This window comes from Akanthomyces muscarius, chromosome 1 (genome assembly GCF_028009165.1).
Source record: "Akanthomyces muscarius strain Ve6 chromosome 1, whole genome shotgun sequence".
NCBI lineage: Eukaryota > Fungi > Ascomycota > Sordariomycetes > Hypocreales > Cordycipitaceae > Akanthomyces > Akanthomyces muscarius.
Window position 1 is genome coordinate 2,216,269 of NC_079241.1, and position 12,651 is coordinate 2,228,919.

Genomic DNA, 12,651 nt, shown 5'->3' on the forward strand with positions numbered 1-12,651 from the left:
AGTTGTTTTCATAATGTAAGCCGATGCTCAAGCCACAAATACAAAACGTCACAGGGCTGGTGTCTCATTGCCGGGCGGTATCGGCGCTAAAATTCCCGGGCTGGCTACCTGCCCACCCTCCAACAAAAAAGCATCTCCAGAACCCTCGGACCGCGCCACTACAGCTTCACCATCCAGCCTTATCCCGCGCCCCGAACCCGCGACCATGGCCTCGCAAGCGCAAGGAGCTCCGAGCTCCGACAAGAAGAAGCCCAGCCCTCTGCGATCCATCATTGCTGGTTCCACGGCCGGCGCCATTGAAATTGGTACTTTCCGTCTCCGATTGGATTCTGCAGAGACGAAACCGCTGACGCAATCTAGCCATCACATATCCCGCCGAGTGTACGTTGGAGCTCTTTCTACGGAGCGACGAACTTGCGATCGAATTCTCTCACGATGCATCGTCACCGCCAAGGAGGCGGGAAATAGCATGCTAATACTCGTTTTACAGTCGCCAAGACCCGGTCGCAATTGAACCGCCGTCTGGCAGAGGGACAGAAGCTGCCGTGGCCGCCGTTTGGCAAGCAGTGGTATGCGGGATGCACGACGCTGATTATCGGCAACTCTGCCAAGGCTGGCATCCGTATGTTGCTTACTACAGTGCGGCAAAACAGCGTACGCGCAATGCTAACCCTCCGCGTGTAGGATTCGTTGCCTTTGATCAGTACAAGGCCCTTCTCGCCGACGAGAATGGCAAGCTCAGCGGCCCACGCACCGTCCTCGCCGGCTTCGGCGCGGGCATTACAGAATCCCTCCTCGCCGTCACGCCGACCGAGAGCATCAAGACGACACTGTAAGTCTGGGCTACACAATGTGACCCGGTTACATACGGCGTGCCACATCTAACACCCTTTCCCTTGGCAGCATCGACGACCGCAAGTCGGCCAAGCCCCGCCTGCGCGGCTTCCTCCACGCCGTGCCCATCATCGCCCGCGAGCGCGGCATCCGCGGCTTCTTCCAGGGCTTCGTGCCGACGACGCTGCGCCAGTCGGCCAACAGCGCGACGCGCTTCGGCTCCTACACCTTCTTCAAGCAAATCGCCGAGTCGTACACGGCGCCCGGCGAGAAGCTCGGCACCGCCGGCACCTTTGGCATCGGCGGCCTCGCCGGCCTCGTCACCGTCTTCGTCACCCAGCCCCTCGACACCCTCAAGACGCGCATGCAGAGCCCCGAGGCCAAGCAGACGTACGGCAACACGCTGCGCTGCGCCGGCATGATCCTCAAGAACGAGGGCATCCGCACGTTCTGGAGCGGCGCGGTGCCACGCCTGGTGCGCCTGGTGCTGAGCGGCGGCATTGTGTTCACCATGTACGAGAAGAGCATGGAGCTCATGAATAAGCTGGATCCGGAGATGAAGTATCTGTAAAAGCAAAGGCAAGCACGTGGAAACAAAAGCGAATCGTAATAGATTTTTGGTATTATTGTTTTTTTGGAAGCCATTCATGTCGTCAGGCTATTGTTACAGATATAGTACAGATATTATCCCAGTGTTTTCTCTACATGACTGTCTTCTTTCCCAAATCCTAGGCGCCGATGAATGCAAAAATGAAGTGTAAAGAGGTCGTGCCGAGGGTTATTGCAGGCGAATCATGCCCGACAGTCGCTTGCCGAGCCGTCCGAACCAGGAGCGGTTCGGCGCCTCTTCGATTTCGCGCACCAAGTCGTCAAAGTACGTCGGCTGGCTCTTGGGATGCAGCATCGGTCCTTGCAGCTTGTACTGTAGCAGACGGGTCAGCAAGTTTGAGCCATTCGATGGCGGTTTTGGTTCTGCGCATACCCTGTCCTTGAACTTGTCCTGCACCAGGAACTGCAGCGCTCTCGCTTTCAGAATCTCCTGCCGCTCCATGGCCGGCTTGTAGCTCTGGAACCGCGCATCTACAGTCTTGCCGAGCACGTCCTGGAGCTGGTAGTCGGGTCGCAGGTCCTGTTTGGGCCATTTCGCAAAGACATCGGAGTAGATGCGGCGCTGTGAGGAAGCACGGGAAAAGTTAGCACGGCTCGGTCGCAATCCGTTGTGGTTGAGGAGCATGAGGCTCTCCGGTACGTACAGCAAGTGATCGCGTCGCCATGGTCACAGTCTTTGGTTTGGCGTCCTGCTGAAGCGCAATGCGTCTCCGAATTCCTGTTAGCGGGAGAATCTCGTACAATTAATCAGACATGCGACAGTACGGTGCCACGCTAAGATATTCACACTGTTAAGAGTGCATTGTTTATAGCGGCCGCCACACAGTGCGCAGCTGTGGGCCTGAGGCAGAAAGGAGACCCTCCGTGACTTACGTCGCCTCTGCCAACGCCGCTGGAGTCAAAGGCCGCTCCGCAATCAGGTGGCGCTGCTCACGAGTACGAGTGCTGCACAGCCTGCGGCCCTGAATAATGCTCATCTCTCTCCCTATCCCTTGTATCTCTCAGCGATCCTTTGTCGTGATCTTGCGTCTCTGCGCTCGATTTTTCTTTGACGCTTTTTTTTTCTTCCTGTCTGTCAACCTGACGCTATAGATTCATCCTCGCTCCCTGTTTTTCCTTTCTCGCGTCCTCGAGTGTCGTCACCCGACCGTTGACGCTACCTACATACCTACGGACCTCGTTACCGCCCCCACGAGAATCAACAAGACACACACACACGCGACCATCATGGCTGGCCGATACGAGCGAGTACGTCGAGAGTCGGACGCGGCTCCGCGAGTGCCATTCATTAACGTACTCCAACAGGTCAACGTCCAGGACGAGGACGATTCGCATCCACAGCAGGGCCTCGGCCAACCCGTTCCCAGCTCGCCGCCGCCATCTTTTCGCTCACGGGCATCATCCCGCACGAGACAGAACCAAGTCGACCAGGATCTCGCCGATGCATTCGATAGCGACGATGAAAGCGAGGACGAAAGCGACGATAGGCAGCGATTAGTGCGCCAGACGGCGGCGACCCCGGCGACGACGGCCAGCGGGAGCACGTCGCCCACGCCTGCACCATATACACCGCCGTCAACAACATCCGTAGCATCCGCGGCGACACGAGGACGAGTCGTTGGCGGCGGCGTTGGCACCGACGGCGTGTTTGCCAACATGTCGGCGCGGCCGGAGCGCGAGGCTGCCGCCGAAAAAGAAGAGATGCCACCGGTATGTCACAGATAATTTGCCATTTCTTCACATGTGCCCATAGCTAACACTTTTATCCAGACATATGAACAAGCCGCAGCGGACTCTGCACCACCATACTGGGAGACGACGATTCTGGCCCCCGGCCTCGGGGGTCTCGACGAAGTATATGTGGACGGCATGCCCGTGGGCTCCGTCTTTTCCTTTATCTGGAACGGCATGATCTCGACCTCCTTCCAGCTCGTTGGCTTTCTCCTGACCTACCTCTTGCACTCAACGCACGCGGCCAAGAACGGCTCCCGCGCCGGCCTCGGCATCACGCTCATCCAGTACGGCTTCTACATGAAGGGCGGCGTTGACGGCGAGCCCCCCGCGATGAGCGGGCCCGACGGCTACGCCGAGCCCCAGGACCCCAACTCTCACGACTTCCAGCCCGGCGATGTCACGGGCGGCGGCGGCGGCGTCGACTTTTCCGGCGGCGAGTGGATGTCGTACGTGCTCATGATTGTCGGCTGGTTCATCCTCATCAAGAGTGTCGCCGACTTCTTGCAAGCCCGCCGCCATGAGCAGCTCGTGATGCAGAGCCCAGACCGTGGTGTGCCCGTCGTTGTCGAGGGCGAGGCGGCGGTTTAGGGGTGAGGCAGCACAGACGTCCTTTTGAAATATATATATATATATATATATACATGGGTCTGTCCCTGACGATGCGTTGGTTATTGATAAGAGCATTGGGCTGGCGTTTTTTTGCGTTTTATCGTATTTTCACTGTCTTTCTCTACTTTTCTTTAATTTATCCGTACTGCGCGGAGGAGTTGTATTTGGTACATACACGGGACAGGATTATCCAGCACGCTTCGGCGTTGACGCGCGACTCGCGAATACATTTCACAGCATACAAAGCAATATTTTTACATCTCGACCGCGTTCATGATTTAGGAGGAAGAACTCATCCCACTTTAGTGACGCACACACTCGTGCTAAAAGTAGGACTCGCCCTTTGAAGGTTCTACTGCGTTTCAATGTGGCCTTGTGGGCGATCCGAATCCCGCACTTCTCGAGGACGATGATGACCTGAGAACGACGAGGACATCGACCTGGATGGCCTCTACTGGTGAAGTCCACCGCCAAGAACGACTGCACGAGTCTAAAGACGAACGTGCATGTCTTCGTTGGCGTATAGGATATCAGCCGCTTTTTTTTTTCTTTTTCTTTTTTTCTTCCCATTCGAGTCGACCAGTGTCTGAATAAAGCTTTCCCTGTATAAAGTTTCAGCACATCAAGCACAAGGTTGGTGATGTGTCAGCGCGTGAGCTCCCATTCAGAGTGTAGGGAATCTCAAAGCTCGGAGCGCGATGACTGTGATCTACCGCGTCAAGGCCCTCGACTGGGTTGTAGCAATGCACGTCGCTTCCAAACGGCTTCTTCGGCACATCTTCTGAAGCGCCACGGCACATGAACCTGTCACCAGGCCAGCCACGCGGAAAAGGATACTAGTCAAACGTCTCCGGAAACGTTCAGAGCATGGGCGTCTGATACAACGAGTTCCCTACGTAGACGCCGTGCGCAGCAGGCGTGAGCGTCATGCGCCTCAGGGACGGGAAGCGCGCCGCTGTCCGTATCTCAGTGCCTCAATGTCGGGAACAGCCTCCAGCACGGCGTCTTACTCTTTGATAAGCTTCCTGTGGTATTGCTAGCAATGTTCGAGGCTCATCGTGTCGTCTGATACCTTGTTTCCGGTCCTTCCTCAGCAACGTTGAACCGCCACATCAGTGTAGCTCTCCTGCCTCTTTGGAACCATGCCGGGCAATCCTCAGGTATGTGTTGGGCACGAAGCGGCCCCTGGCCGAGGCTGAGCTGTAATCAGTATCGATGAGCCGCGTATCGTCCCAGACAATTTCGGTGACACGGTGCCGAAAGTCCTCACGGTCGGCGACGGCACGAAAGACTTGGATGTTCAACGGGTTGGCTGAAAGAAAAATCGATCAAGCCTTGGAATCACAATCTTCTGAATAGCTTTGCTTGCTGCTCGGAGGCGCCTCGATGTCGCTGTTTGTTCGATACGACGTGACCTCATCCAGCAACTCCCTCGGAAGCTGAAGCAATAAACATGGAGCATTTTGGCCAAGATTGGACGGCATCCTTTTTGTAGTAGTCGATGTTGTGGTTGCAGAAGAATCATATACGATTTGAAGGAGAATTTGTATTGCTGCCCATTTAGGTATGTCGATTTTCTGCCGTGGAGTCGTTACGTTGGGGAGCACTCGAACGGGGAAAACACAAAATTGTTGGTTCTGTGGTCCTCTCTGGCCCGCCTTGGAAATCAGGCTTTGGCAGGTATCAAGTTACACAATACAGCTAGCGAGCTATTAAGTCGGCATTACTTCGAAGAGCATAGCATTGTCGTCATAAGTTATAGAGACACTGCATATTAGATGCTTGTAGAATCCCACTGCTCGAATTACAACGGTTTCACATTTTAGCCTTGTAGGCATAGATGCGTATTCTGCGGAGAAACGGCAAGAAATGAAATAGTTAATGGTATTGCCGTGAGTATGGCCAAGCACGGTGAGTCTGTCACAGGTACATGAAAAAGCATTATAGCAACTTTCATCGTGCCCGGGACTGCTATGCAGTTGTAGACCACTGGTCGAGCGCAGAGTGGTTATCTTTGGTATCATAATTAGACAGGTAACTGCTATGCTAGCAAAATGCTCAATTTCGCATATGACGACAATCTAGTTCTTCAATAAATAATGCAATTGCCCATAAGGTATATCCAGCACCCGACATTCCGAAAAGGACCTTCAACACTGGTCACACGTGGAATTCTATTTGGTGTCGACAAGCGTCTTGGTCGATGATTCACGTTTGGGAAAAGAGGCAGCGCTAGCCGGGCTCTCATCAGGATCCTGCGAGACGTAGCTTGGCAAGGCCTGGACGGGGGCAGGACGAGAAGGCGCGGCAGCGTCGGCAGCGGCCTTGTCCTTATCGGCGGCCTTGTTGTCGGCTGCAGCCTTGGGGGTCTCGGTGGCTGGCGTCGCAGCTGGAGCAGTAGCATCGGCAGCGGGTGCATCATCAGCAGGCTTGGTCTGGGCAGCAGGTTCGGCATCCTCGGGAGCGGGAGCAGCAGCGGGAGCAGTGTCGGCCCTCTTGGGACCATCAGCGCCCTTATCACTGTTGGTATCCGATTTGGCCTTGGACGGCTCGGGAGCCTTGCTGGCCGGGCTGGCATCCGGATCGGCCGCTGGCGCTGGAGGCGGAGCAGCGCCGGCGGCAAAGTCGGGTGGCGCCACGGCCGCCGGTGCCGGCGCCGGAGGGGCGCCTCCTGCCTTACGCAAGCCCGCGCTGTAGGAGTCGCCGCCGCCGTTGGCGTTGTACATGTCCGGGTCGTTCATGGTGTTATTCTTGACGGCCTTGTCGTAGAGGCGGGTGAGGCGCGCGACCTCGCCGCGGACGGTGACCTGGTCGTCGGTGTCGATGGCGCCGTAGCCATGGGCGCCCTGGCTGATGCCGTACCACATGACGGCCGAGTTTTCGATCTCGTCGACGACGCGCGACAGGTCGTCGCGGAACATGCGGGCGCGCATCGGCTGGCCCCGAGACTTTAAGAATGCGACGACGCCGGCAATGACGGTGTTGAGCGCGCCAAATATCGTGATGAGGACGCGGCTGCTGTCGCTGGCACCGAGGCCCGTCAGCGCGGCGCCGAGGACGACTTGTGAAAGCAGCAGCGTGTTGACAAGTGTCGCGGTAAACATGTACGTGCAGCTCTGGCCCTGGCGGCGCGCCACGGCCCGGACGTACAGCGACTGCGGGTGCGCCCGGTGTGCTTCCTCGTGCGGGTGGTTGAGCGGTCTTACGCCGACGAGGTTGCAGAACTGGTCGTGGTGGTCGACATTCTCACCGCCACCGTTGGCGGTGGCAGCGTACGATCCCGGGCCGGGGATGAGCGGCTGGCGTTCTTCATCGTCCATGGCCCGGAAGCTCATGTTGGCGCTGGGTTGCTTGTGTTGCTGCTTCAAGGACAGAGGCTTTTGAAAGGGAGCTTGGCGACGGCGTTGGTCCCGCGAGACCCCTAGGGCCTGATAATGACGATTCGACGGTGCGGAGCTAGTCGCTGGCATGGAGGGCTCTAATAGTTCGCGCGTCTGGCTTTCTCCTCCCTCGTTCTTTCTGCTGGCAACGGCCACGGGCGGCTTGTGTTGTGTTGGTCAGGAAGGAGAGGGCGTTCTCTGGCCGGCTCACCCCGACGGGGGGGGGGAAGCAGCACCGTGCCATCGGGGTTCCTCCCAGCGGTAAAGGCGTGCTAGCACAGGCTCCCTGGTCTCGATGTTAGCCTCTTTTCTCCTCGGTGGAGGCCTGGCCATGGCTGACCTGTCAGTCTAAGACATGGTTGGAAATTAGCAGCGGTAGCGGCGCACCGGCGGTGGGGATGGACCGGCGAGAGCTGTCGAGCTGTTTGGATCGGAGAGGTTGCGGCAGCATGGACGGTCAGTGCAGTGTCTCGGAAGACGGGATGATGGTGAGGGGCAAGCGCATTGCACTCGCAAGTTGGGTGCGAAATTGAAAGTAGGTGGTCACGCATTGGATGAAGGAGCTGGAAATGTGTTGCAGCAAAAGGCCTGAAAGCTAGTGTGGAGCTGTAACTCGACAAATGTCCCCGCGCAAGCTTGGCCGGTGGCACAACCTACCAAGTACAGCTGAACAACGCCATGTTTGATAATTATCCCTGCATTTGGCGCTGTTATCTGCACGACTTTGATCCTCTGTATCAGCTGTTGCTACCAACACAATAGCCGGCGATCCAGATCACACTGCGTCATGTCGTTCCTTCCGCCTTGTCCTCTGCTAGTCTCACTACTTCCAGTAAGCCCAGATAGTAAGCTGTTATTCTGGACAGGACGTGGGGCTATTGGCTTAAAACCCAAGCAATTTAAGGCATAATTAAGCGTACACACTCTGGTGACTTTTGGCTTAATCGTCTTGATGTCCCCGAGAAAACTGCGTTGAGGGCTCTTGCACTAGCCATTGACCTAGCGACAGGCGATTTAGTCCTGCATATCGCTGCTGCATTCATAGGCGAGCCGCTTGCTATGTAGCAAGTTATTCGCCAGACAGATCAGAGATGTTGCCGCCCGGAGTGGTGTACAAAGAGCCACAACATTTTTGTATCGTGCATTCTGCTTCGACTGGTCGCGCGACTACCTGGACAATACAAACCCCCCCTTAAGTAACAATGATGCTGCTTTGCCCGAGTTTGAGTGGGGCAAACTTGTGTGTGATAACAATGACTGTGGCAAACGTCTTGCATTTCTACTGCTGCCGAGCAAAGCGGGACACACTGCTGCTGATGCGGCTCGCTTGGCGGGCTATACTGATATGGCCGTTTGGCTGGAAAATATTGTCCTGTTACTGGACACTGACGGTGAATTTAAGCCTCTTCGAGACATTCCAGAGGTGGTTGAAGAAGCTGGCTGGGAGCATGGCGAAAACAGTCTTTACAGGTGAGTATCGGACAAGTCAATCAAGAACAGCATAGCGAGGGTGAAACTGGGTGTTATCATTCGTGTTTGGTTTATACTCATAGACAACTACAACCAAGATAAAATGTTTCTAAGTTTATCACTGCTCCCTCAGAGCCAGTTATACATCTCCCCTGCGTTTAGACAAGCCACCTCAATTCCGAGGACACTGTGCAAGAGCTCATGAGAGAGATGCCGCAGTTGGAAAAGAACAGCATCCCTCAGAGCTGGCTCGTCGTAGAATAAAAAACAAGAAAAGAGCAAAGCTAAACAGATTGATTTATGAAACCAAAGGGTCCCTATCATTGATCTAATTCCCTTGCCATGACCCTAATCATGCTTAATTCCGCACCTGCAGACTGGTTGTGAAGTGTCGCGATCCACTGAGCGTTTAGTGTGGCGCTTTGCGATGCGGAGCTACTAAGTCTCTATTTTTACTGTCGTGTACATTTATACGAAAGATGTACTGCTGTGTAATTGTGTAATCCTGGGCTATGTATTCCGCCTTAGCATTATTGCTAAGAATAAATGTATGCTTTCTAAGAGCATCTTTTTGTAGCCTTTATGCTTGCGAGGTGCAAGTGACAGCCACAAGTATACAAATGCGGACAAACTGCGGAGGCGCCTGTCACAAGGTAACTAGGTCCCAGAATAACGCCTGTCGCCACTGGAGAGGCCTCGTCTTGCATCATCCACCAGAACCATCAACACAACGATTATATCGCCCGTAACGATAGCTCTATAGATCAATAGCTGGGTACTTCATCTCAGAAGGCGCGCCTCGACTGCACTGTCGACTTGCCACACAAGACCAAGATTCTGCAGCTTGTACCTTTTGTTAAGGCACCCCCACCATTGCTTATGAGACATTCAGACCGTTTTATCCATCAAGTTCCGAGTCCCCCACCAGGCTTTCAAGCTGGCCTCTTTTGCACGATCTACCGGGAGGTTTCTGGGATCAGGCGGTGGTGCTCTTCGAGCTGCGTTCTCTACTCGTTTGCCGCGACGGAATATCAAGATGGCCTGGCGATGCTCAGGCTCCACTAACAAGGAGCTGATTGAGAACATGTGGAGGCACAAGCTCATCAGCGACGCGCGGGTCAAGGAAGCTTTTCTGAAGGTATCTTACTTTGTATGATGCCTCTCTTTTTTCTGCCTACTTACACTAGCTGCAGGTCGATCGTCGTCATTATGCCCCTGCCCAGCCATACGAAGACTCGCCACAATACATTGGCTACCAAGCTACCATATCTGCCCCTCACATGCACGCCATAGCCCTGGAGCATCTCATCTCCTTCATGATGCCGTCCGATGCGTCGCCAGCGCCGCGTGCCCTCGATATTGGCTCAGGCTCCGGCTACCTGACCCATGTCATGGCGGAATTGGTCGGTCCACGTGGGCTGGTTGTCGGCGTCGAGCATATCAATGCACTGCGTGACAAGGGCGAGGCCAACATGCGAAAGAGCGCAGAGGGAAAGCAGCTTCTCGATACAGGAAAAGTCAAATTTGTTGCGGCGGACGGCCGAAAGGGACTGGACGAGCCAGCACGAAAGGGCGAGGAGGAGCTTGGTACGCAGTGGGACGCCATTCATGTCGGGGCGTCAGCTAGCGATGTACACGATGAATTAATTCGCCAGCTCAAATCGCCAGGCTGGTAAGTTTTGTCTCGAATATTTTTTCTCTCTTGAGACGGACGTGGCTAATCATCTACAGCATGTTTATCCCTGTCGAAGACGAACATGATCGTGACTCGCAGTATGTCTGGCGGATCGAAAAAGACAAGGATGGCAACATTTCACGACAGAGACTGTTTGGGGTTCGGTATGTGCCGCTTACAGATGCGCCCAAGGAAGAAATCTTTTAATTTAGGACTGGCTTCAATTGCCTTTATTGTATCACCACAAGAATGGAGTTGATTTTGGTAATGCGTTTCATTATTCGTACGAGATGCCTCTGTACTATTTCAGGAGAAGACTGCCCGAAGACACCATTGCGCCGTTTTAAATCTATGCGTTGAATCCCAAACCGAGACAAAGGAAACCCAATTAATGCATGCCGAGGTAGCCAGACCGATCCCAGAGAACCATTCCAGATGGGTAAGTAACAAATTGCGCCAGCTTTTCGCGAAGGAAAGCTCAAAAAGACCATGTAAACGCCAAAGGAAAACATTCACCAGTATACTAAACTCCGCAACCAATCCCCTTAGAAGAAAGAGAGAGCAGCGACGACCGCGGCGACACCGGCAGCCAGGGAGACTGAGCTGGCAGACTTGGCAGAAGCGCGGCTGACGCGAGGCGTGTCGCAGCCACCGGGAGGGCACGAGGGCGATGCGCTGGCGGAGGTGGCGGGGCCGGCAGAGGACGACTTGGGAACAGCAGCGGTGGAGGAGATGGCAGCCGCCGTTGAGGTCGCAATGGGAAGCTCGGTGCCGCAGCCGTAGGCAGGGCAGCCCTGGCCCGCACCGTCGCTGCCGGTGGTGGGCTCCGGGATGGTGATGTTCTTGTTGTTGACGGGAGCGGCGGCGTCGGTGGTGATGGCCGGAGGGGCCGGGACGGGAGTCTGCTGAGTGGAGGAGCTGCTGCCGGGAGCGGGAGCGGGAGGGGCGGGAGCGGGAGGGGCGGGAGCGGGAGCAGGGGCACCGGTGGCCTCGACGGGCGAGGCGCTCTCCTCGGTGCAGCCCACGGTGATGTACTTTGTGGCGGCGGCGCAGTCGCTGACAGAGGCAGGGCAGCTGGTGACGGTGACGGTGTTGGTCACGGTGACGGGGGCTTGGCGCTCGGCGATGGAGGCGGAGGCGGCAGAGGCCAGGACGGAGGCGATGACGATGGCGTTGAGCATTTTGATGTAGTTTTGGGTTTGTGTGAAGAGCGAGGAGATGGTTGGAGATGTGGAAGAAGTTGGCGAGGATGGAAGAAGCCTGTTCGTTAAAAAAGGTTGGTGTGAGAGAGTTGGAAAAGTTGGCGTGAGTGTTGTTTGCTGGAGAAGTGAGTAGTCGGTGTAAGTCTTGAGAGTGTGTGTGTGTGATGATGATCTAAAAAAAAAAGTTGTCCAACCTGGGAAGAGGCGACGTCTTATTATACTCGACGTCAATCCAATATCAAGCCGTGCATTATTCCATTGTTACCGGCCACGGGCTAAAATTAGGCATTTGCCATTAAGAGAGAGAGAATGAGAAGATCCGCTGGGGATTGTCATGGATAGCCAGCGTGAGGTATGAGGAAATGGGGGGACGGGGAACGTGTGGTGCGCAGAGAGGCAGGCAATGTTCCACTCTACAATCGCGAAGCAGCTGGCCTGTGGGCGGCCTGGACTTCCAGAAGGTGGTGCAGGGCCTTGGCAGGCAAAAATGCACTATATTTCACTGCAATTCTTTTTTTTTAGGGTTTTGGCAGCAAAGGGGGATGGGGTGGCGGCGAGTGGCGGAAGGGAGAGAGGTTGGGCGGCGCAGTGCGGTGTATGCAAGACAGCCTAGTAGTTGCCAATCCGTTCCAGAAGCCGGCAATGCGGGCAGATCTATAGCCCAGGGATGGTGATGAGAAAATGCACAGTGTGGCTGCAGGCAGCAAAGGTGGGCGGGCGCTACGCGAGACCAGAAGACGCATGCGATGGCGTATATAGCATTCCAGTCCAGGGCGGGCGGGTGGAGATGCGGCGTCGACGCAACGGTCAGGAAGAAACCATTGATTTCAAGGAGAGTCAAAGTTTCAATAAAACTAACCGATCGCAAGTTTTCCCTGCGTCATGAAAGCTTGCTTTACATGATGTGCAGTCCTCAAGTTCCTGACGCAGTTGTGCAGCTTCTTTACTTTGAAGCGGGCTCTAGTACAGCAGCCAGCTTGATTACCGCAGGCTGCTAAGAATGCATTCCTACGCCGATCCGCGTCCGGCGTCCGGCGTCCGTCTCTTGACGCGTTGAGTGCTCGACAGATGATTTCCTCGTGCAGCCACGTCTCGCGGCAGGCAATTTGCACGCAATCTTGGCCATCACATTCTTTGC

At 55.3% G+C, this 12,651-nt stretch overlaps 6 protein-coding genes across 6 annotated transcripts; 3 read left to right on the plus strand and 3 right to left on the minus strand.

The window, feature by feature from the left end:
• Positions 1 to 205: 205 nt before the first annotated feature.
• Positions 206 to 1,405, plus strand: LMH87_005702 (uncharacterized protein; the record flags this gene model as incomplete). The annotated part of the gene is made up of 5 exons (XM_056203467.1): positions 206 to 305; positions 361 to 381; positions 491 to 622; positions 685 to 832; positions 904 to 1,405. 5 exons carry the CDS (start codon positions 206 to 208, stop codon positions 1,403 to 1,405), a joined length of 903 nt encoding a protein of 300 aa, XP_056058925.1.
• A 207-nt stretch (positions 1,406 to 1,612) lies between these two features.
• Positions 1,613 to 2,108, minus strand: LMH87_005703 (uncharacterized protein; the record flags this gene model as incomplete). Its single annotated transcript, XM_056203470.1, has 3 exons — positions 1,613 to 1,756; positions 1,817 to 2,005; positions 2,088 to 2,108. The coding sequence occupies 3 exons, from the start codon at positions 2,106 to 2,108 to the stop codon at positions 1,613 to 1,615; spliced, it is 354 nt and encodes a 117-aa protein (XP_056058926.1).
• A 562-nt stretch (positions 2,109 to 2,670) lies between these two features.
• LMH87_005704 (uncharacterized protein) lies at positions 2,671 to 3,765 on the plus strand (the record flags this gene model as incomplete). Its single annotated transcript, XM_056203471.1, has 3 exons — positions 2,671 to 2,691; positions 2,749 to 3,153; positions 3,214 to 3,765. The coding sequence occupies 3 exons, from the start codon at positions 2,671 to 2,673 to the stop codon at positions 3,763 to 3,765; spliced, it is 978 nt and encodes a 325-aa protein (XP_056058927.1).
• A 2,195-nt stretch (positions 3,766 to 5,960) lies between these two features.
• On the minus strand, positions 5,961 to 7,256 carry LMH87_005705 (uncharacterized protein; the record flags this gene model as incomplete). The annotated part of the gene is made up of 1 exon (XM_056203472.1): positions 5,961 to 7,256. The coding sequence occupies one exon, from the start codon at positions 7,254 to 7,256 to the stop codon at positions 5,961 to 5,963; it is 1,296 nt and encodes a 431-aa protein (XP_056058928.1).
• A 2,416-nt stretch (positions 7,257 to 9,672) lies between these two features.
• LMH87_005706 (uncharacterized protein) lies at positions 9,673 to 10,518 on the plus strand (the record flags this gene model as incomplete). Its single annotated transcript, XM_056203473.1, has 3 exons — positions 9,673 to 9,774; positions 9,830 to 10,308; positions 10,368 to 10,518. 3 exons carry the CDS (start codon positions 9,673 to 9,675, stop codon positions 10,516 to 10,518), a joined length of 732 nt encoding a protein of 243 aa, XP_056058929.1.
• A 338-nt stretch (positions 10,519 to 10,856) lies between these two features.
• On the minus strand, positions 10,857 to 11,492 carry LMH87_005707 (uncharacterized protein; the record flags this gene model as incomplete). Its single annotated transcript, XM_056203474.1, has 1 exon — positions 10,857 to 11,492. The coding sequence occupies one exon, from the start codon at positions 11,490 to 11,492 to the stop codon at positions 10,857 to 10,859; it is 636 nt and encodes a 211-aa protein (XP_056058930.1).
• Between the last annotated feature and the right edge of the window lie 1,159 nt (positions 11,493 to 12,651).